General features: G+C 35.0%; 4 protein-coding genes across 5 annotated transcripts; 1 reads left to right on the top strand and 3 right to left on the bottom strand.

The window, feature by feature from the left end:
- Positions 1–4948: 4948 nt before the first annotated feature.
- LOC116344305 (cytochrome c oxidase subunit 6B2) lies at positions 4949–5852 on the bottom strand. Its single transcript, XM_031772783.1, has 2 exons — positions 5717–5852; positions 4949–5376 (listed from the first exon to the last, which is right to left on the bottom strand). The coding sequence occupies exon 2, from the start codon at positions 5350–5352 to the stop codon at positions 5092–5094; it is 261 nt and encodes an 86-aa protein (XP_031628643.1). The 5' UTR covers positions 5353–5376; positions 5717–5852; the 3' UTR covers positions 4949–5091.
- Positions 5853–6307: 455 nt separating this feature from the next.
- On the top strand, positions 6308–8140 carry LOC116344304 (pentatricopeptide repeat-containing protein 2, mitochondrial-like). Its single transcript, XM_031772782.1, has 8 exons — positions 6308–6412; positions 6493–6567; positions 6635–6972; positions 7035–7232; positions 7295–7335; positions 7461–7698; positions 7766–7873; positions 7941–8140. The coding sequence occupies exons 2-8, from the start codon at positions 6510–6512 to the stop codon at positions 8022–8024; spliced, it is 1065 nt and encodes a 354-aa protein (XP_031628642.1). The 5' UTR covers positions 6308–6412; positions 6493–6509; the 3' UTR covers positions 8025–8140.
- Positions 8141–9420: 1280 nt separating this feature from the next.
- LOC116343560 lies at positions 9421–18667 on the bottom strand. 2 transcript variants are annotated; one of them, XM_031771690.1, is made up of 9 exons: positions 18431–18667; positions 16676–17704; positions 16153–16450; positions 14291–16043; positions 13738–14213; positions 13291–13672; positions 13112–13229; positions 12191–13045; positions 9421–12070 (listed from the first exon to the last, which is right to left on the bottom strand). In XM_031771690.1, the coding sequence occupies exons 2-9, from the start codon at positions 17600–17602 to the stop codon at positions 9497–9499; spliced, it is 7383 nt and encodes a 2460-aa protein (XP_031627550.1). In that variant the 5' UTR covers positions 17603–17704; positions 18431–18667; the 3' UTR covers positions 9421–9496. The 2 variants fall into 2 exon arrangements, with proteins under 2 accessions (XP_031627550.1, XP_031627551.1); XM_031771691.1 differs by lacking the exon at positions 18431–18667 and adding an exon at positions 17774–18114.
- A 422-nt stretch (positions 18668–19089) lies between these two features.
- Positions 19090–19738, bottom strand: LOC116344413. Its single transcript, XM_031772935.1, has 3 exons — positions 19523–19738; positions 19339–19460; positions 19090–19282 (listed from the first exon to the last, which is right to left on the bottom strand). Exons 1-3 carry the CDS (start codon positions 19728–19730, stop codon positions 19142–19144), a joined length of 471 nt encoding a protein of 156 aa, XP_031628795.1. The 5' UTR covers positions 19731–19738; the 3' UTR covers positions 19090–19141.
- Positions 19739–20942: the final 1204 nt, after the last annotated feature.

Consider the following 20942-nt stretch of genomic DNA (forward strand, 5'->3'; position numbering starts at 1 on the left):
CTGTAAAATTATCGTTTGTTTTTCATTCAATTCTTCTCAATCATTCGTATATCGAGCATTCTGAAATTGGCAAACTTTGAATTATTTTCGAAAATACAAGAAAATCTTAATTTTGAAGTGAAAACACATTTCTCAATTTTCAAGAGGCGGAAGATGGATATTTTATGCCAAAATATAAATTTCAGCTTCGCTGCACACGGATGCAGTACGTCTTCAATGAGTGTAGTGTCGCACCCTTTGTTAAAAATGAATCACATTGTGAACGGTTGCTTCTTCTTTCTTTTTTTCAATCAGTCACACCACAGTAATTCCTCTGCTACGCACTGCATTATTTTATAACATTGGAGCCACCCGTAATCTGTCTATATCACGAGGGTGATTCCGTTCATATTTTTTACGCTGTTCGGGCTGCTTATCCGCATGAATTTCGATTTGTGAAGAGTAATGAAAATATTAGTACATTTTATTGTGATTTTCTCTCGATGTGCACTTAAATTTTGCTACCGAATTGCAATTTGTATTCGAATTTTTATTGTTATTGTTGTTGTTTTGGTGTCATGTGAAATTCGACACTGGAACTGGTATGTGTGTGTGTGTTTGCATTTGTGGTAATCAAATTTAGATTATATTGATGATGATGTTTTTGTTTCCCTTCATCAACAAACGACCTTTAGAAGAATTTACTCGGGCTACAGAGGGGATGGCAAGTGGTAAGTGTACTCTGTGCGCCCATTCGAAACGAGATTCTTGTTTTCTATTTTGATGCGCATCGCAAATTCAAATGCATGTAATTTAAAACTTGATCTCTGCTTCATTTCAAGGATAGATTTTCGAATAAGACCATCGCTAGAAGATTAGAGGGATACGCACCGAATATTGTATGCTCATTGTACCTTTGCAAACTAATTCCAGCGGCTGTGATAGATTATTAAGCGAGAAAAATCCCAATACAATATTCTACCAGAGCAAAAAGGCCATTTATTGCTCTTTTGTGTGCTTGTAAAAGGAGTCATTTGTACTCTATTCTAGCGTAAGTACTCGAATTTGTTATTATTTGCGATGCCTTTACCATGTGCCTGCAATTTTTTCTCCTCTCTATGATTATGGTATATACGAAGCAGACTTCATGCTCATTCATGTTCATCCAAGCGAATTGAATACACTAGATTCCACATGCGACGAACACATATACCAAATATTTTAATCCAAAGTGATGGCAGACAATGATGGCTCTCTCTCTCTCTCTCTTTCTCTAAAAACTCAATCATCAAATGCTGAATGCACTCTCATCCGTACGCGTAATTAACTTACGCCAACAACACATTCCAAAAAAAATGGATCAAATTACATTCGCTTTTGTCTTCTTGTTACATCTTTTTATTTACTTCATTCCAAATAAAAGGATGAACACATGAATGCAAAATGTGCATTGTCTCTTTGTGTTTGAACATTTTCTTTCGATTTTTCATTCAATTTTTTTTTGTGCAAGATTTTTGCTTGGTTACAGATAATAATACTCTTTTCCCTTTCCACAACAATTCGTGCGTTCATCGATGAATCATTCCAAAAACGAACAAAGGTTCATTTACCTTTTATTTTCTGAAAATCGGTGCACATAAATATTTGAATCTCATCCAAATTGACTTGTCTCGAATTTTTCCGAATTCTTGGAAACCACGAAAACCAAAAGGTAAGTCAAATGCTCTTTTTATATGTTGTTTGCAAGAGATGACAGTCTGCATAATGGCCACATTTCTTGAGAATTTACAAAAAGACGATGGATTTAAAAAGAAAAAATGGATACTGGATTAGTGATGAGAGTAACCCTGGCTTCTTGTATTTTATTTTTCAACTTGATCGCGTCCAAACGAAAACTGAAAACAAAAGTTTGCAAATAAATAAAATCTTAAAAGTTATTATTGAATTTAATCGAAAGTGACAGTCGTTGCGCTGCAACACGATCGTTGGAAAACTTTAATCGCCTAATTTTTCAATAAACACATTTTTAGTTTTATTCTTGCGTCAGTGAAGAAGTGAATGGATGATTTTGTTTATTTTTGCATAAATTACCATATCACAAATTTGACATGGCGAACAAGGAACAAGGAAGCTGAAAAAAAGAGCTAAACAGAGAAAATGAGTGAAATTAATGACATCATTTTCAATTATGACAAAAGTTATTTTCAAACAAAAACATTTTGGCATTCAATTCTAAATTTGGTCATTTGGTGCGATGATTATCGCTGTTCTGTTCCATGTTTTTTTTTCTCTTCTCTTCACCAGCTCAGAAATTTATGTTTTGTTTTCATTTAATGGCAACGATCAACATATAAATGAATGTGTTGAATAGTACATAATATTTAAATAAAAAGAAAATTAGTGAAAAAAATATGAGCTGATAGTCGTCGTGAGCGCCACACACACACACATACCTTGGCACTGTTGTGTGACTTTTAAAATAGAAAGACAAAAAAAAAGATGCAAACAAGAACCCCGTGAATTGTAACCACCGCTGGTTTTATTTTGTATAAATTCAAAATTGAAGTGATCATTGAAAGTAAATAATAGAAAATTCTTGATAAAAAAAGTGAGTGATGAGAACGAAACGTGTAAGGAAAGAAAAAAAATGAAGAAAGATACAAGCGAGAGAGAGAGAGAGAAATGAAGAAACCATGTAATCTGACCGGGCCCCGAAACGGTGAGACAGTCGAAACATGTCGAAATGAAAATAAATGAGATATTTTCAACAAAATGCAAATGCACTGCATGTTGGACAGGGTTCTCGATAAATTCACCGGCCGAAGAAAAAAAACGAAACAAACAAACAACAACGGTGATGATGACCCAAACGAACCATCAGCATCGAACAGCGAGTGCGACATTTAATTAATCAAAATTATCTTCCCATAGATAAGTTGCGCTCAAGTGTGTTTGTGATAGATAGAACGAGAGATGAGTGAAATCAACTCTCGTAACTTAATCTCCATGCCACATGCAATACGGTATGCATATGGTACTTGGATTTGAATCGATCGGTGAGTGGCCGCGCTCACCCATAATAATTGCCAAAAACGAAACAAAACAAAACCAAAAAGAACAAACAAATATAATATGAATAATTTTTTTTCTTTTTCGTTGCTTGATGGGTAGGTAGAAAGGTAGACGTAATAATTCATTGCGTTTCGTTGACAGAAATACGCTTTTTTGGTTGACTTTTAATTTGGTGTTGCTTTTGTTTCGACAACGACGTTTTTTTCTCGTCATATGCTGTAGTTTCCATTCTTTTAGCTCTAAAAATGAATTTATAAAATATTTTCCATACCCGAAATGATCAAGATGGCAAGGAGACAATACTTATGTAGCAGAGATGACATTTTAAGCAAAAGGGAAAAGTTCGCGCAAAAAAACCCGAAAATAAACGCTCGCAATATCGGTCATCATGAACAAGATAAAGCATAAATGTAAGTTACGTTTGAATGAATGCAGAGTTTTTTGTTGCTGCTCTTTTTCGGGAATTTAACGTGAATTTCTGGACTTGATGTTGTTGGTTGCCGGTAATATAATACCATTTTTCAACCATTTCGTTGTATAAAACAGGCGATTTTCATTCTCTTCCAAATATTCATTTGGTCAAAGTAGATGCAATGGCAACAGCAGCAGCCGCAGCACCAGCAAATATTCTAGAGACAAAAGCAATAAATATTCGAACATTGGAGCAAAGAGAATAAAAACCAAACAAACAAACGTAACAACGAAAGATATCAAGCTAAGATAAAGACAAGTTGTGATGCTCTCTATGTCTGAAAGACAATCCGGTGTGAGTGTGCCTTTTGCTTTCTGGCCACTTACACACACACACACCGCTTCGATATGTCTTTTTCTACACATTGCGCATTGAAAATATCGTAATTAAAAGCGAAACGATCGGCTCAGGAGGAGAAAAAAAACGACAATTTATTTTGACAATGAAAATGAATTTTCTGAATAGAAGTCACATAGAAATTATTTGTTTTCAGCTTCTCGTTCTTTTTTTGTTCGAAACGCGGTGGAACGTATTTAAAATAAAATAATCATTAATTACACATGTTAAAAAATCAATATAATAAACGATCGAATAATGTAAATATCATGTCATTAGCATGTTGGTTGCACTCTACGTCTCTCTCTTGTACTTGGATAGGAGACAACTGGAGAAACAAAAACTACAAACGAATTTATTGGCCAAGAAGCAGAGATATTGAACACACATACCAAACTCCATAGACAATGGGACACAAGAAAACACTAAACCCACATGATTGCCAATCGAATATATTGAACGTTTATGCATTTCCAACTGAGAGACGGACACAAACACACACACACATTCCAAACTCTGTAGACCAACTCTTGCCCGTGCAACATTCAAAAACAATATTTCTCCAGAACAGAGAAACATTTTAAAATAAAAAAAAGCGTTGCATAATTAATTAGCCGCGAAGTGTAATTCGATATGGCATTGCACTTTTTTCTCTCTTTTTCTCTATGGTAATTTCGAATGGTTTTAGATTTTGTTGTAAAATAAAGTGTTAAATAATTCTTTATTCGATATTTGTGTATAAAACGGACAAATAAGATATCCACATATTTTCTTTCGAAAAGTCGAATTTTCTTTGAAAAATGTTTCCTTTTTTTAAATAGAAATTGGCCGTTGATTTGCAAAATAAACAAAATTGGACGTTTTTTTAACAGTGTACTTTCAAAGGCTACCTAACCTCACTTTTAAGCTCTATTCCAAATAGGGCCATTTCATGTTTAGGTATCAATTATGGATTTTCTTTCATTTTTACATTTTTAAATGTTGCATCAACGCAATACCTAAAATTCAAATCAAATTGAAATTTCTGCCTCTCACACAACATGTGAGACACAAACAAGTCCATTGAAAAAAATGAAATAAAAACACGTATTTTGTAGTTGGTTTGGACTACATTTAATAGCATTTTTCTAAATACAACAAAGCCATCATGTTTACACACTGTTGTTGATTGTGGTGCAAACGATGTTGTTCATAATTAAATTGTGTGTGTGTGCTTAGTATAAGACTTTTTTTTAGATTTTAACTGGGAAAGTTCCGTTGGCCATTTGATCTTGCCATTTTTCTACCCAGGAATTTGGACAAATGTTGTGGAAAACCTTTTCAAAGTAGTAGCATGGTTCGTAGTCTGTGCCACGCAATTTCTGGCATCTATAAAAATCGATGAATGATTGAGTACAATATTTGGTTTGGTTGGTATTTGGGAACCGTGGATCAAATGGAGCGCAGAATGGTACTTGAGCTTCCAATTCTTCTTTGGTTGGTTCTTTACCCATCTTTAATTCGGTTTTTGTTTAAATCTGAAAAATATAAAACAAAATTCACTTCAAATTCAGTGCCATACTGTCCAATGAAAGAATGAAAAACACAATTTCAATTTAGTTTGAATTTGATGGTGAACATCAATTCAACCTAATACACCAATAAACTTGTGACATAACACCGAACGACAGATTGAAAAAAATGTACTTTGTATAACTTGTGCGATTAGACTGAACAAAAGGTCACTTTTTATTTTTTCAAACATTCTATGCACATTTATCACATCGCTGGTGTTAGTTCATTCATTTTTTGGTGGAAATAGTATTGATTACGTAATTTCCAAAACAATAATATTCCCGAAAAATAATTCTTTTTTACCTTTATGAAAAATGTTCGACAGACTGGCATACAGAATGACAGAAATCAATGGAAAAATTTCTTCGTAGCCATCTTGAATATATCACAGCAATGACAACTTCTATCAAAATGAGTGCGGTTAATGTCGTAGAGAGTACGGCCTGTTCACTTTTTTAATTTAAAACATTTATTTCAATTTATTTAAATTTCTGTGGGTTTTTTTTTTTGGTTTTGAAATCAATAAATTAAATCGAATAATTTGTCCTCTAATGAACAGTTTCTTCGAGGATCTTCCTTCGACGTATGCAAAGTAAAATGCAACTTTTCAACATTTTTCAACAGACAATAGATGTTTTTTTTTCTTCATAAACTACATAGAATTATGATAATTTGATGAGTATCCTGAGTTTTGGTGGATTTTCTTGTGATAATCTCTTATTTATGACTTGTTTGAATAGTCAATTTGTGATTTGTCTAAATCAATATAAACAAAGAACCGAATGACAATTCGGTACATGAGTAGTATTCTGTTTCTTATTTTCCAGTGGTTTTCAATTAAATCACAACAAAAAATCAAAAAATGCGTATTTTCAATCAACAATTAGCCACATTGGTGTCGATTACAAAAATTCCACCTCAATACGTGTAGCTGTTTTACAATTGTTTTGAATTTTTATTTGAATTGCGTTTTTCCCTTCAATCAATTGGAACGTACAGGTATGCGTGTGAATGAGTCTATATTGACTGTCATATTTGACGTTCATATATTTAGGTTCTGTTTTTAATTTTTTTCAAAGCAAACGAAGTTAGCAAAATGTTGATTTTAAAATATAATTCAACAATTTACAAAGAATTATTGAGAGTAAATGCCGGTAAGTCATTTTGTGTTTACCTATTTCACAATTTCATTATCTTTTTACGTTTTCATTATTATCACAGTGGTCGGCACTGCGAAGAGAACTTTAATTTCCGAACAAAAATTGGGAATAACAGCCTATGAGAATAATCGATTTAGGACACAGCAAATCATTCGCAAAGTTGATCTAAAGACTTTGGAATCGGCAATACGCTTCAATAATATGACAATCGTGAGTGATATAACAAAACGATGGTGTCACATCATGGACAGGGCCGAATGCGAAGCAAATTTTGAATTATTACGTAAAAGTTTAAGTTTCATTTATTCAAGTTCAGCACTATCTTCGTCGTCGTTTGATTTTGGTTCTTTGACTATGCGGATGTTATATCATTTGGATTTGCCAGAAAAAGCACTCGAGGTAAGCTAGTTTCAAATAATCGCGTTTTTTTATTTAGTATTTGATTTATATCGATTATATAGTTAAACGATGATTTGCATATCGGAGGAATGTTTCAAAGATTAACCTGCTCGTTGGTGCTGGGAGATTTACTGTTTAAAAGGGGCATGTATGAAAAACTACTTGAAGATATTCGGGAAAGACGCGATTTACAATCGAAACAAGAAAAGGGGACATCAAGATTGATGAACTATCTCGCGATGGCCGCTTACTATAAATTGGTAAAATATTTAAGCCATTCTTTTTTATTATTAAGATCTTATGATATCGAAATGATTTGTAGAACACACCAAAACATCTGGACTATGCACTGAATGTGTGGGCGTAAGTACCAAGGCATACTTACTTAAAAATTACTATTCCATTACTCTACAATTCCTGATCCATTCCTTCGATTCATATTCCATTCTGTTCCATTACTTCCATTTTTTTCTTCTGATTATCTCTAGGGATTCAGTGAAGGAACATCAAATGGATCAAAGTGCCAGCTTTCTTGCCATGTTAGCTATAAATCAAAGTAAACCGGAAATCGCCCTGGAAGTATTACCTCCAGATAATAAACGATTTTCAACGGCGAATGTACGGCTCATAGCACTCAGCGAGTGCGGTCGATTCAATGAAGCAGGAAATACAATGAAAGATATTTTATCCACATATGAGCGTGGATTTAAAATTAGTGCAGAAACTGTAAGTAACATTCTATTCTAATAAAATCGAAACATTTTATTTATGTTTCATTATTTTTATTTTATAGATAATAGGAGTACAAAAGACTCTTCAAGACAATTTACTAAATAAAGATGCAGTCTTGTGTATGGATCTTCTAAATGAAATTGTTCAAAAAAGAAACATTTCGAACATGGTAAGTTTCGTGAACTTTTTCATAAATATAATAATAAAATATTAACGAGTTGCAAAATAACTTTTAGACGATAGACGAAATACTATGTTGGCCAGTGAGTGAAAACGTTGATCGTAATGACGGTGAATTAAAGAAGTTAAAAAAACAATGAAAAAAGATTTAGAGTGACCTCGAGTAGTTGAATTAAAACTCAGTAATTAAAGAATATTGGCTGAGTTTAAAAAAAAATGCAAAAAACAGCAAATAAAATTAATGACCAAAATCAAACTAATTGTTTTTCTACTTAGTACTTTGTTGAAATATTTTCCTTTTAGAAAGATAAAGCAACAACAAACCCGGATATTAAAATCACAGTTTCTCATTCCATGCATTTATCCCCTCTCCTGCCCTCCCCTTGTGGGAACCGTTGATCCTATTCACTATCACAATTCAAAATTAAAATGAATAACTGCAAATGTGATTCGATGTGCCGATTTCATCTTTGGATTTGGCGAGTAAGTTCTTCTCCGATGATAAGTTGTCTTCGTATAAGTGAATTTTAGCATATTCACCAAAAATGAATAAAATCATTCAGCATCTGTGCCTATAAATCAAATTTCTCTTGAAATGAAATCGAATTTCGCGTAAGTTAAGAGTAAAACTACATGATTTTTCTTCACAAGCTACTCAATGAATAATATTTATTTATTGAATTTGTTCTGTAGAAGTTGATTCGATATTTACATAAAATATAATTTGTATTATTTTCGGTACGAATTTAGAATGCAATAAACAGACAAACAAAAAGAAAATAAAATGCTCGTAATAGTCGAGCGTGCAATCGATTACAATTGATAATAGTAATAATAAAGTTATGGTATTATTTTGTGACTATGATTGAATAATTTTGCTGTTGTAAAAAAATGATCAGTAAATCTAATAATATAATCTCACATTCTTCTAAAGACTTATGTAAATTTGTTTGAGTGGACAGTAAAATTTTTATATATAAGTAGATTTTGCCTAAAAATGATTGTTATTATTTCTCTATTTGTGAGATAAGTAATGTAAATGTCACTCTTTCTTTTCAAAATATGCTAGCTAAGTAGAATAGATTTTGGCTTGAAATCGATCGTGCGAAACATACATCGGAATACAATGTTCATCAGTGTTAGCTGTCTGATGCGGACTGTATTCGGATCGGACGCAATGAAAAATCTGGCTGAAAAACTCCGTTCAAAGTTCTCTCTCATTGTCAATGCTTTTATTTGAATTTATTGATCGACTAAATTCCGAAATAAAAGGATTGGTAATGGATGCACATCTTTATAATGAACTTGGTACAACGAACACTTTTCAGTCCGATTTTTCTAATCTATCAATTCAAGACCGCTTTATTTTGACTTAGACATTGCAGATAAATAATATTTTTTTTCTTCTTTAAAACGATAATAATAATAATGAAAATGAATACGCTGTGTATATGTATGAGTGAGTTTGGGGCGAAAGATTACTTTCACCATTAAATATGCCTAAGTTTATGCGTATATAGGAAGCTTAAGAAAACAAACAAAATAAACGCTTTTTGAATATATTTTCGCTACTCGCCCAGTTGCTGTTGTTCTTCCCCTTCTAGGCGAAGATTTACACTTTCATGGTTCGGCCATTCGTTGAAATGGTACGCGGTGTAATAATTCTTGATGCTTTGCTGGCTGGTGATGTTTTTGTTATTATCTTACCAGTTGATTTTGTTGCAGCACCAACTGAGCTGCCAATTGATTCGCGACTAGTAGTTTTTGTGCTAGATAATTTCGTAGCCGTGGTTGGTAGCGGCGATATCTTTTTATTCGGTGTATTTGTCCACCGATTAAATATACTTTTACTAGTTGATGGTGAATCAAGACTTTGGCGTGGCGATAGAGATCCGCGTGATGATGACGATGATATTTGTGATGTGCTTGATGCACTTTTTATTGTTCGCCGAATAAATGTGGACGACGCATTTTTCTGCAATGGAATTTCAATGTTTGTATTGCTTTTCGTAACTCCGGATGCTTGCAGCGATGTAGCACGATTGAATGGAATTCTTGAGACTAGTGTTTTGGTTTTTTTCGGTGATGTGGGTTCGGATACGATCACCGGAATTTCCCCTTCGGATGATGGTTCATCTTTAATGAATGTTCCTTGACGGACCAGCGTTTCGGATGATTTTGTTGAATCAGACGATTTCTGACGGTCCAATAATTGTTTCTCGCCTTTCTTGGTTGGACTTTGTTTGCTCAATTTTGATGTGAATGTTGGTCGCATTTTCTTCAACGATTCAGCACTGCGTTGAATGAATGATTTGGCTTTGCTTTCAACCGTTTTTGAACTTATCGGTGGTGTTTTGGTTGGCTCCACTTTTGGTGACACAACTTTGTTCGGTAATTTTGGTTTGTTGATCTCTTTCGGCTGTGGCGTAGACTTATTGAGTTTTGCCATTGAATACGGTGATATGTATGCTGGTTTTTTACGACCACGAATTACTTTTGGTTCATCCGGTTGATTAGATGAATCGATTTTTTCTGTCGCCGCCATCGTACTGACAGTCGGCTTAATAACTCGTGGTGATTTTGTGATGTTACGATTTGGCGAAGATGTTTTGCTACTTGTATTGGACGATGGTTTATCCATTGGTAAACTTTCATAGAAATCACCGCTTGGCATTGGTGATTGCAAGCAATTTTGAATGCTGCCTCGTGGTAGTTTTGTGTACGTGTTTGTATTTATGCTAAAATCCTTGTGAACGCTCACATCGTTATGGATGCTAATATCATTCAGAAAGGGGAGATTCTTTGTGAATGCACGAATCGATGACATTTCACCGTCGGATGAAACCAAGCTAATCGCATCACTGTCATTACCATTGATCAAAAGTGTATGATTGGATAAATCCATTTCAAATATGCCATGTTTTTCCCGGATGGCTTCATCCACACCATTTTCCGACTGTTGTTGCGCCTCTGCGTTATTCGTCGAAATGGTGTACGTTTGATAACGCTCTTTGGTAAGTTGTCGTTTACGTCGTGGTGTTAACGATCGACGTCCTTTTTTCGGTGTCGATTCAACGCTGCTGAAATCCGAACCACACGGTGTACTACTATTGCCATCGTCAAATGGTAAATCAGCGCAATTTTTTAACGTTTGTGTCATGTCATCGCATTCGCTAAACGCCGTTTCATAGTTTGATTGTTCTTCATGCTGCTGTTGTTGTTGCAATGGTGGTTGTTCAACCAATTCGGATGCGATGCTATCAACACTTATCATTGAATCAAGTAAATCGTCCATTATTGATGGTGGTTTGACTTTGTCTAAATTAAGGCTTGAATTAATGCTATCAGTGCTGCCAAGATTACTGTTATTGCCATTGTTGTTTAAGGCTCGTCGTGCCATAAATCCTTGGGTGAGAAATCGTGCTGGCGAACGATTCAATGACGATGCGCCGCCGGTTAAGGAATCGCAACAACTGGAATTGTTCATTTTATCCATAACGGAGGGCGGACGAATTTTATCCAAACTGATCATGCTGTCAGTTTTATTCTCTTTCATCAGTTGACTTCGAATTTTATTCGCTTCGATTGCAATAATCGTTGAATTGGTCATTGTAGATGTGGTACTATTCGAATCGAATCCATTGCAATTGAATGTGCCGCTATTCATGTTTACTTTGCCACCAATTTCAAATCGTAATCCATTCGAATCAATCATTATTCTATTATTGTTGGGTGCTGAATCTTCAATGAATTCGGAATTGGCCATCTCGTATCGACTGCCATTCAGTTCACTGATTGTTGTATCATCGTCCATGGATGCAATTACCGGAGCTTTTTTGCTCATTTTCGGAAATGGAATGGCATTTGGATTTGTATCTTCATTCCATGTATTGTTAGACTCGCTAAGCGTATTTTTCGACTCTGTGATTGTAATGTCATCGTCCAATGAATTTGCTGTGCGCAAATATTCAGCCGTTGAAACCAATTCATGTGTCAACCGTTCAACGGATTGCAGCATTAAATTGGGGTCTTTGTGCTTGTCCATTTTGGGTGGTGATAAATTTTCAAACAAACATTCATTTGACACTTCCATGTCCACACTTGAACTGTGCTGCGAATCGTAAATACTTTCATTTTGTCCCAATTGAGCTGGATATTCATTAGAACGTTCGAGCAATGACAATTCCTGGGAGGGGGATGAAATGAGAAAAGAAAAAATGGAAATAATCGAAATTAATCAACAATTAATAAAGAGAATGCGAAAATACTCGAAAGTAATGAAATAGACATTTTTAAGTGATAATACCTTAGATAGTTCGCCCATGTTGAAACTGTTATGGCTCTTCGTCGACATAGTGGATGTATTCAATTCCAAATTGTTATATCCAGTCTCGATTGCTGCCATTTGTGTTGTTGTTGGTGTTGCTGTTATTTCGAAAGTATCGTCGGTTATATGAATAATGTTTTGGTCGCGTTCGTTCTTCGAAATCATTGATGATGCTGAATTGACGACCGGCTGATGTTGAGCGGGTGCGCAAGCGATGGTGCCTCTTCGTGTGTCCGTCACTACGTCTGTGGCACCGGCAGTATGTAATATCTGTACAGTTGCAGACGTAGTTTGTACGTTTTTTGACGGCAAACATTTCAATTGCGACGATGATGATTCGTGGCGATGTTTTATTGGTAAATTTGGTAAACTTTTTTCGATGACAGTCGATTTTGAACGGACATTCATTTCGATGCCAGCATTAATGCAATCGTAAAGACATTGTTTGTCATCTTCACGTTTCGTAGAACGTGATCGATGATTCGATGTTGGCTGTGCGGACGCTTTCAGTGTAGGCAAATGTGATTTTTTTGAGTGATTTACACTTGCAGCAGCACCCAATTTTGTAGATGGTAATTTTGATGATGTTTTTGTTTGAGATACAGCGACTTTGCTCATACCCATATTGATGCACTCTTGCAGCAGATTCATTGCATTTGAATCATTCGAATCGATCGAACTGATTGAACTGTTTGAATCATCTGATTCTGTATCGGAATCTGGCTGTTTAACCGTACTCACATGTTGTACAGTTGCCGCACTCGAACTCTGTGATGAAGTCGCGTTTGATGCTCGTTCACGTGATAAAATTCGAGCTTTACCAGCAGCAACCGCCTATAAAAGTGCATGATTGTATGAGTTTATTTGGATAATTAATCGAAGCAGAAATCAAACATTTACCTGATTTAGCAAATGACGATTTTCCTCGGAATTTACTGATATTGGACTAAGAGAACAATTTTCGTTTAAATTTCCATCGGTCTCCTCATTGATGTCTGATTGAATGCTTGGTATAAATCTGAAAAGTTTTTACATTTTTCTAATAATTCCATCAATTTTATTTAGTTGGCACAGCTTACCGGTTCACTTTAAGCATTTCCGATCCCACCGTCAAATCGGACAAACCGGACGCAATGGAAAAATTGCATGGGCTATCTTCAATATGAAAGCGATTTGGTTCATCGTAATTTGTTTCAATGAATGAATTACCACCTTTGCGCAACATTCCGATTGGATTTTCTTTGTTGATCATTTGTTGTGGCGGCAATCGAATTCCCCTATTCAATTTACTTCCTGAAGGTATTCCTGAGGTTTCTGGTTTGATTGCTTTCTTCGTGATGCCCGATCGAATGCATTGCTCCAATAAATCGGCTGCACTCCCACCGAGATCATCATCTTCGGAACTTGAATCGTCTGGCAATATGTCATTTGGTTCAGGTAGAGCAGGTGGTGATTTGATATCTTCAAATGAATAGTTGAATTAATAAATGCGGATCTATTTCGCACTCTTTAATCGCAAAACTTACCTGGTTCAATGATTTTCGCCTGTATTCCCATCGATATACAATTTTTGAGGAGGCTATCATCGTCGTTGATGGATTCATCTGAGTCGGAAAGTGCTTCTCCAGCATCGCAATTCTCTGCAATTGCATTCGAAATCAAATTTGAATCAACATCATTCTGGTCAGCTGATGTTGATGCAATTGGATTTGGTTCGTCGTCCTGTTCATCTGATAAATGATGCATTAATCTCATCTCTTTGATTAACAAGTCGTTTGCAATTTTCGGTTCGTCGTCCAAACTGAGATTACTTAAACTTGTAGCGCATGATATTAACGCCGGTGTATTCTCGACACCAAATGTCCGAACTTCATCGTCGAATGGTAAACGACGTTGGTTGGCTGCATTTTCACGTGAATGCTTTTGTCGTGGCGATTGTGGCATCGTTTGTGACGGCGAATCAGGAATTTCAGACGGTGAAATGATTCCACTTGGCATACGGCTAATAGAAGTGGAATAGATAAAAGATATGAAAATAGACTTCAAATGTTTGCAAATTTTCAAAATAAGAGTACTCACCTTGTTTCACTAACAACCGAACCAATGTCATCATTTAATGGTGGTTCATGGCTAGCAAGTGAGCCTAATGAACTATGACGAGAAAACATCATCGGTGTTTCCAAGTTGAATTCGTTAAATGTCACCGTTTTCGAGGCACATTCACCGGGCGTCGTTGGAACCGTGCAATTGTTACTGTCATTATTTTCATAATCTTGTCGACCTCTATCTACACTACGTATTTGATCATTTGGTGCATTGTTACTGTGCGCTGGCAAAATGTTGATTTGATTTGATTTGTGCTCTGAATCAATGTCATCTTGAATAAATTCAGCCTCCTCATGAAGGCTGCTAAACGAATCACGTCGACTAAAATAGGCTGGCGTTCCTTCTTCGCAGTAGTTAATCGGTTTCTCCGGTGTATTAATGCCCGAATTTTCGGTTGTTGTGCGTCCATTCTTTAAATGTCGATGCATATTATTGTGCGAAATGTGGTGCTTTGGAAGATCACTTATTGATGTTGCTGTCGACATCATTGGAGTATCTTCGTTCACATAACACTTAACCGTATCTTCTTCGGCATTCGAAAAAGATCGATTCTTTTTCTCTTTAACATCCCGATTCTCGGGATGATTCTCTGAATAAACCAATGAGAAATTTGTAATTTGATCCGAATCATTTCGGACGACTGTGGGTGCATTGGCTTCAGCTTGAATGGATCGTTTTGGTATTGTACCAGTTGGATGTTGTACTGGCGCTTGATTTATATTAAAATCATTTGATGGAAATTGTTTCGTTTCCCAAAAGTCCTTACTGTTTGATTTCGAATTGGCACTTGTTTCGTTCAAATTGCATTGCAGTGATAAGTTACCGAAACTGCGTTCAATATACTGTTGATCTCGTTCTAACACCATTAAACTTTTGGCTGCCTTATGATGTAGTGGTGGCGTTTTAGTTACTTCAAAATTTTCACACGTCTCCGATAGATTCTCAGCCAATTCATCTTCAAGCGCACGTTGTTTTCGTGCGCTTAACGTTGGCAATTCGGTCAGTCCCATCATTTTGGCAACTGGATCCAGTCCGCTTCGATTCATTCCGCCTGGTCGAAAGTTCACCAAATTCTTTAGTGCAACTTTACTACCGTGTGAAATCATTTTGTGCTTGGAGTGAATGAGCGATCGAAGCATTGGAACTGCACCATTATCCCAAAGAAACGTTTGATCTTCAGGGCATCGAGCTGATAAATTCCATAGTGTGCCACATGCATTACTTACAATTGTCAAACTTTCCGATTTCAATTGTTCCAATAAAATGCCCAAACAATTTCCTTGACGCAAAATTTTGCGGTAATCTTCATTCACCGCAATTTGACTGGAAACGTTATGCAAAATTCCACCTGCATTCTCAATAATTGAGACATTTCTTGGTGATGTTTGCGATTCATACGTAAGCATTTTAACGAGAAACGCCAATGCACCATCTACATTACAAAATTCAGCTTTATTTTGGCTGTGTGCCGATAAATTCCATAGCGCCGATAGAATCGCACGCAATGTATTTTCATTTTTCTTTTTCATTGCGGCCAATGTCAATGCCGTTACGGTACCAATTTCATTTAAAACGGTTTTCATATTGTTATCCGCACGCCACGACAGATTACGTAAACAATTTGCCGTCACTTGTAGCAAATCATCAGCATCTGTATTGATTTGGGCAACCAATGCTTTCATGAAATCTCGATTGGCACATAAATTTGCTTTATTGTTGCCATCACCTGTGAAAACATAAACGAAAAAATGTTTATTGAAATTAAAAAAATAATGAAACCAGTGAAATTTGAAAAAGAAAACTAAAAAATTCAAAAATTTCGTTCTGTTTCTTACCAAACGTCATGTTCGTGAGCGCAACACCGGCATATCGTCGCAGCGATATACAGTTTGGGTCTTTTGGATTTGTTCCATGCACAGCATGATCGCAATAAACTAAATTCGCAATGGTTTGTAGAGCGCCGAGTGTGCACATCGAATGACGAAATTCTTCATCGAAGCTAATTTTCATCAATAGGCCCATCGCTGACAGTGAATGATTTTCACCTTCCACTACTTTGGTACTATTTTCATTCTCCTTGGACTTTTTCATCAAGTCACAATAGTCCATAATTTGTTCGATGCATCGCAATACCTTCAATTTAATCAAATTTCTTTATTTATTCTTTTTTTTTGCTTTTGAAAATCAATAAAATAAATCGAATAGTCAATGTTATTTATTTAAATAGTCAGGACTTTCCACCGTTTTGAAATGAATTTTCATTCAGTATTTTATAATCGTTTCAGTATAATTCAAGAAAAATGAGTGTCTCTATGGAAAATTAACAAAGAAAAAAATAACCATACAAATAATACATACCTTTGCTTCTCGTCGGCCAACTTTATCGTCTGGCAAATAATTAACAACGTTTCTTAAGGCTTCCCGTGCCTGTCGTCTGGTCAACTCATCATCACTGCAGTGAATCATTTGAACAAGCAATGGAATACATTGCGAGTGTCGTAAGGTGGCACATGTATTTGGCGATTTCGATAATTCCAAAAACTTTTTTGACATTTCAACTGGATTGTTGCATCCAATCATCGATAACAGTGAATATACATAGTCAACGTTCGAATTTTGTGTACCACTACGATCCGTCAATGAATTGGTGCTGAGATTTACATCGCCCAATTGCACTCCATTATCGTTAAATTGATTAATGGCGTCATCTGTTTCCAAGAATCGAGACAATGTGTAGCTCGGTTCTTTGCATTTCTTTTGCTTTTGTCGATCGACCGTATGGCGTCGTCCATCAAATTGCATTTTAATGGCATTCACATTGTCTCGTTGCTGTTGTTGGTGATGGTGTTCTTTACGTTCGTAAAGACGGTCGGTGCTTGTCGGTTGTGGCGGACGGTCATATTCATAGTCGGGTCGTATTGGATTCTCATCCAAAAAATGCTTTTTAGCACTGCCACCACTTTGACTTGGTGATGCAGATGGCACGTTTGCATCGTACATTGGCACATTATCAGCACTGCGAATCATTTTGACTGGTATCGATGATCGATTGCGATTCAATGGCAATGGCAAACTATTTGTCAATGGATGTCTGGGTGGAATTGGTGGCGGTTGATCATTGGTTGATTCAATTGAATACGGATGTATGTAGTCTAAAAAATGTGGCCGCTCCATTTGAGCCAATTCTTGATCCAATGACAATTCGTTCAATTCATCGCTCGATGAATCCAACGGAGGTGTTGGACTTCGCAATGGAATACAAGAAGTCTTTGGTGTCGTTGACATTTTACGCAATCTATTTATTTTTTGTTAACGTTGCGATTTTTTTTTTGCAAACAATGCTTGGCATACAACTTAGACGTTTAGCTTATAAACACAGTAAGTTTCCTGCAAAACGAAAGAAAATAAATTCATTCAATCAGTTTTTTTCTTTTTTTTTCAATTCAATACGCTTACTGCTTATAACACATTTCGCATACAAAATCAATGAATACAGCACTTTCTTTATACATACACTTCTCTCATTCGCAAAAGCAATTTAAAAGCAATTAGCCGCAATATTTATTATTTGCTTCAATATGTTTCCATTCTATTTACTGTCAAGTGATGTTTTGCTATTTTATTTATTTATTTTTTCATTTAGAGTGAGTTTTCAACTTGAGCACTGTGTCTTCTTTTCTTATTTTTAGTCGTTTTGTATTACTTCATTTCTACTGTCATCCATTTTCTGATTCTCCTGTGCATTCTACTCTCTACTATTTATTATACTATGCTTATGCGTATGCTTTTCTTATACATATTCAACCTTGCGCAGAATGATATGGATTTTTTTTATATTTGCTTCATGTGTCGCCTTCTCTCCTACTATCATTCTCTGCATGGATCTATGTGCCGAAAATGCACTCTCTCTTTCATCAGTCTGCATACCACATATACGTACAGTTATGAGACTATGTGTATACGTGCGAGATGCGAACCAACCCCATTCTCGAAACGAAAAAAAAAACACAAACAATTTCATGCGCACAACTTCCAACACCAAGTAAAATGTGGAAAATATGCGACTTGTGCAAATTTAATACATCCCAAATCTCACATCAATATTTTACTTACTTTTCGTGGCAAATTCATTTTTTTTCTCTCCCTTTGCGTATTTAAAACGCGTAATTCACTGTTTGTTCTAAATTAATTTACAAATAAATTTATATTGATGATATTTTTAGGCAATTAATACGGCTGCATGCAGTACCAATAGCGCACAGCGACTTTAATACAAAAAAAGGTGAAGAAAAACATTCACTAGACAAGATAATATTTATTGTGCTTATGGCTTCACGACCAAAACCAAACTATATCGAGAACACAGAACACAAAAATACACTGTATCTGTGAGACAAGTACAAGTGATACAATGCGTGAAAAGACGCATACAAAAATAAAGAGAAATACAATGAGATAAACAGCGTTGACAGCTGATTCACAAAACATTTCTTGAATACAGGTGGCGCTGCATAAACATACATTCGTCGAAAAGCGCCTCATTTGAATCGATCCAAAAATCGATTCGACGTGATATAAATAGCAAAATTACTTCAGATTAAGAATTGAGTTTTTTTTTTGCTGCACACAATTCAACTGATACAATCAAAATTTCGATTTCAAGTACACCAAATATGGGGATACGATTTCATTGTTATTGTTTAATTTATTTCTGTTAAATGACATCATCGCGTCATCAATTTAAAAATATTACTAGAGAATACTAATTGATCTGAGTTAATTGAAAATAAAAGCGGCGCATAATGTATATTTTAAAATCATCATCTACATCATTACAGCATTTTGACCATATATAAGCATTTTATAGCACAATTTTATTGTATTACGAGCTTCAAAGCAAAATAGTATGCCTTCAGACATCCTAAATCCGCCTTCTTTAATCCATGCTCTTCCAATGTTCGAAGTCTGCGAAGTGAATGAAATAGTCAAATGATTGGTAAAAAAATATTATTCATAATAACCTGTTCTGTTCTAATATCAACGGCGGACACGAAATAATTGCTGCGAACACAAATTCGACTCGCTTCCACACCAGTTTCACTATGGTAGATGCAATCAGATTTTGAAAAAAATTCATGATCACCTAAAAACAGATTTTTTTTTAAGAAAATAAACTTCGAATAATATTCACTCAATTTGTTTTACCATTTTCCTTTTTGCCAAGCTGATAAGTTTTGGATTGATCTTTTGAGGCGGTCATGCCATCTTCGTAATATTTGATATTTGGATATTCACTTTTTATGGTTTTCTTGTAAACATATGTTCCTGTATAAAACAAACTTTTTGAACCATTAGTGAATGGTACAAATGCAAAAAAAGCAACAAAAATCAAAATAACTGCTTTGCAATACATTGTAGACAGTCTTTGTTATACTTTACCAAAATTGGCTTATATCCTCTCTTATAAAGAGAGACTTTCGTTAATCTTATCAGATCATTTTAGCAGGTAATTATCGCTTTGTGATAAGTATTTTTAATATTCAATAAATTATGGTGGACAGAATTTCAAACTTTCGAAGTTCCGTTGCGTATTTATCTCCTTGGATGTGAAATAATTTTAAAAAGGAAAATTCAATTACTTTTCATTTCGAAACTGTAAATAATTTTCAATAATTCAATTAAATTTTAACGAAGTAAATTTTAAAACAACTTCTTGCCAGGTTTTATGAAGGTCAAATTTATGTAGCATAGTTTTAGGGAGTTTCAATGTTTAGTGTTGTTAAAAATACAAATATTGCTCGCTCGTTGATTGGTATTTTTTTGTGAGTGTTTGACAATTTTTTTGAGAATCAAGTTATGCAAATAATCAATAAAGAATTTCATTCATTAAGGTATTTATAGCGGAATAAGTAATAAAAATAGCCCATGCCTTATTATATATTTCATAATACAGGTACAACGATATTTCATTAAAAAAAATTCCATAAATAAATGTGACTTACTATTTTTAGATGAATACAAATTATTTGTATTTTGCATATAAGGTTGTATCTTGCATAAAATGACAAAATGTGTTACTCTTTTATAAAAGGAGATATATTTTTTTATTTGCCGAATATTCATAATAAGTGCACTTTTATGATTATTATTTCAAGAAATTAACAAAATCATTGATCTTAAACGAGTACATATGTTGTTGTTGTACGCGTAGCTGGGACGAAAGAAAGTGGTTCTGGATAGAAGTATTCAACCCATACCCATCGTTTTGCGCGTTTTGTGTCAATTTCTGCGTTTTCTTCTATTGGATTGGGCTCGGCTGATGCAAGAGTATTTTTATTCTCATCTTTCTGCTCTTTCTGTAATTCCGTCAACGGTGGAGCTGCTGGTTCGCTTTTGCCCGGTGGGAAAGCGGTTGCAGCGACAACGAATAATGCAAATATGATAAGGATTTTCATTTTTGCGCTGAAAAAAATTGAAATCAACAAAGAGCAAATCAAATAATCATAGAAATTTTAGCTAACGCAATTTTTAAATACCTAAAATGTAATTAGCTAATCAGTTGATTTTTTGTCCTTATATTATTATGTATATCAAATCACTTTTTTCAGTACGAGATAACTTCAAG

Source organism: Contarinia nasturtii, unplaced genomic scaffold (assembly GCF_009176525.2).
Source record: "Contarinia nasturtii isolate CC-2019 unplaced genomic scaffold, AAFC_CNas_1.1 Cnas_scaffold_1037, whole genome shotgun sequence".
Classification (NCBI taxonomy): domain Eukaryota; kingdom Metazoa; phylum Arthropoda; class Insecta; order Diptera; family Cecidomyiidae; genus Contarinia; species Contarinia nasturtii.

Bases quoted from the DNA above. Each gene is read 5' to 3' on its own strand.
- LOC116344305 (XM_031772783.1), bottom strand. From the start codon at position 5,352: ATGGGTAAAGAACCAACCAAAGAAGAATTGGAAGCTCAAGTACCATTC.
- LOC116344304 (XM_031772782.1), top strand. From the start codon at position 6,510: ATGTTGATTTTAAAATATAATTCAACAATTTACAAAGAATTATTGAGA. The intron at 6,973-7,034 runs GTAAGCTAGTTT...TCGATTATATAG, and splicing joins TGCCAGAAAAAGCACTCGAG to TTAAACGATGATTTGCATAT. The intron at 7,336-7,460 runs GTAAGTACCAAG...GATTATCTCTAG, and splicing joins TATGCACTGAATGTGTGGGC to GGATTCAGTGAAGGAACATC.
- LOC116343560 (XM_031771690.1), bottom strand. From the start codon at position 17,602: ATGTCAACGACACCAAAGACTTCTTGTATTCCATTGCGAAGTCCAACA. The intron at 13,673-13,737 runs GTAAGTTTTGCG...ATTCATTTGAAG, and splicing joins GGCGAAAATCATTGAACCAG to ATATCAAATCACCACCTGCT. The intron at 13,230-13,290 runs GTAAGCTGTGCC...AAAACTTTTCAG, and splicing joins GAAATGCTTAAAGTGAACCG to ATTTATACCAAGCATTCAAT.
- LOC116344413 (XM_031772935.1), bottom strand. From the start codon at position 19,730: ATGTATTGCAAAGCAGTTATTTTGATTTTTGTTGCTTTTTTTGCATTT. The intron at 19,461-19,522 runs GTAAAACAAATT...ATCTGTTTTTAG, and splicing joins GCTTGGCAAAAAGGAAAATG to GTGATCATGAATTTTTTTCA. The intron at 19,283-19,338 runs GTTATTATGAAT...TTCACTTCGCAG, and splicing joins TTGATATTAGAACAGAACAG to ACTTCGAACATTGGAAGAGC.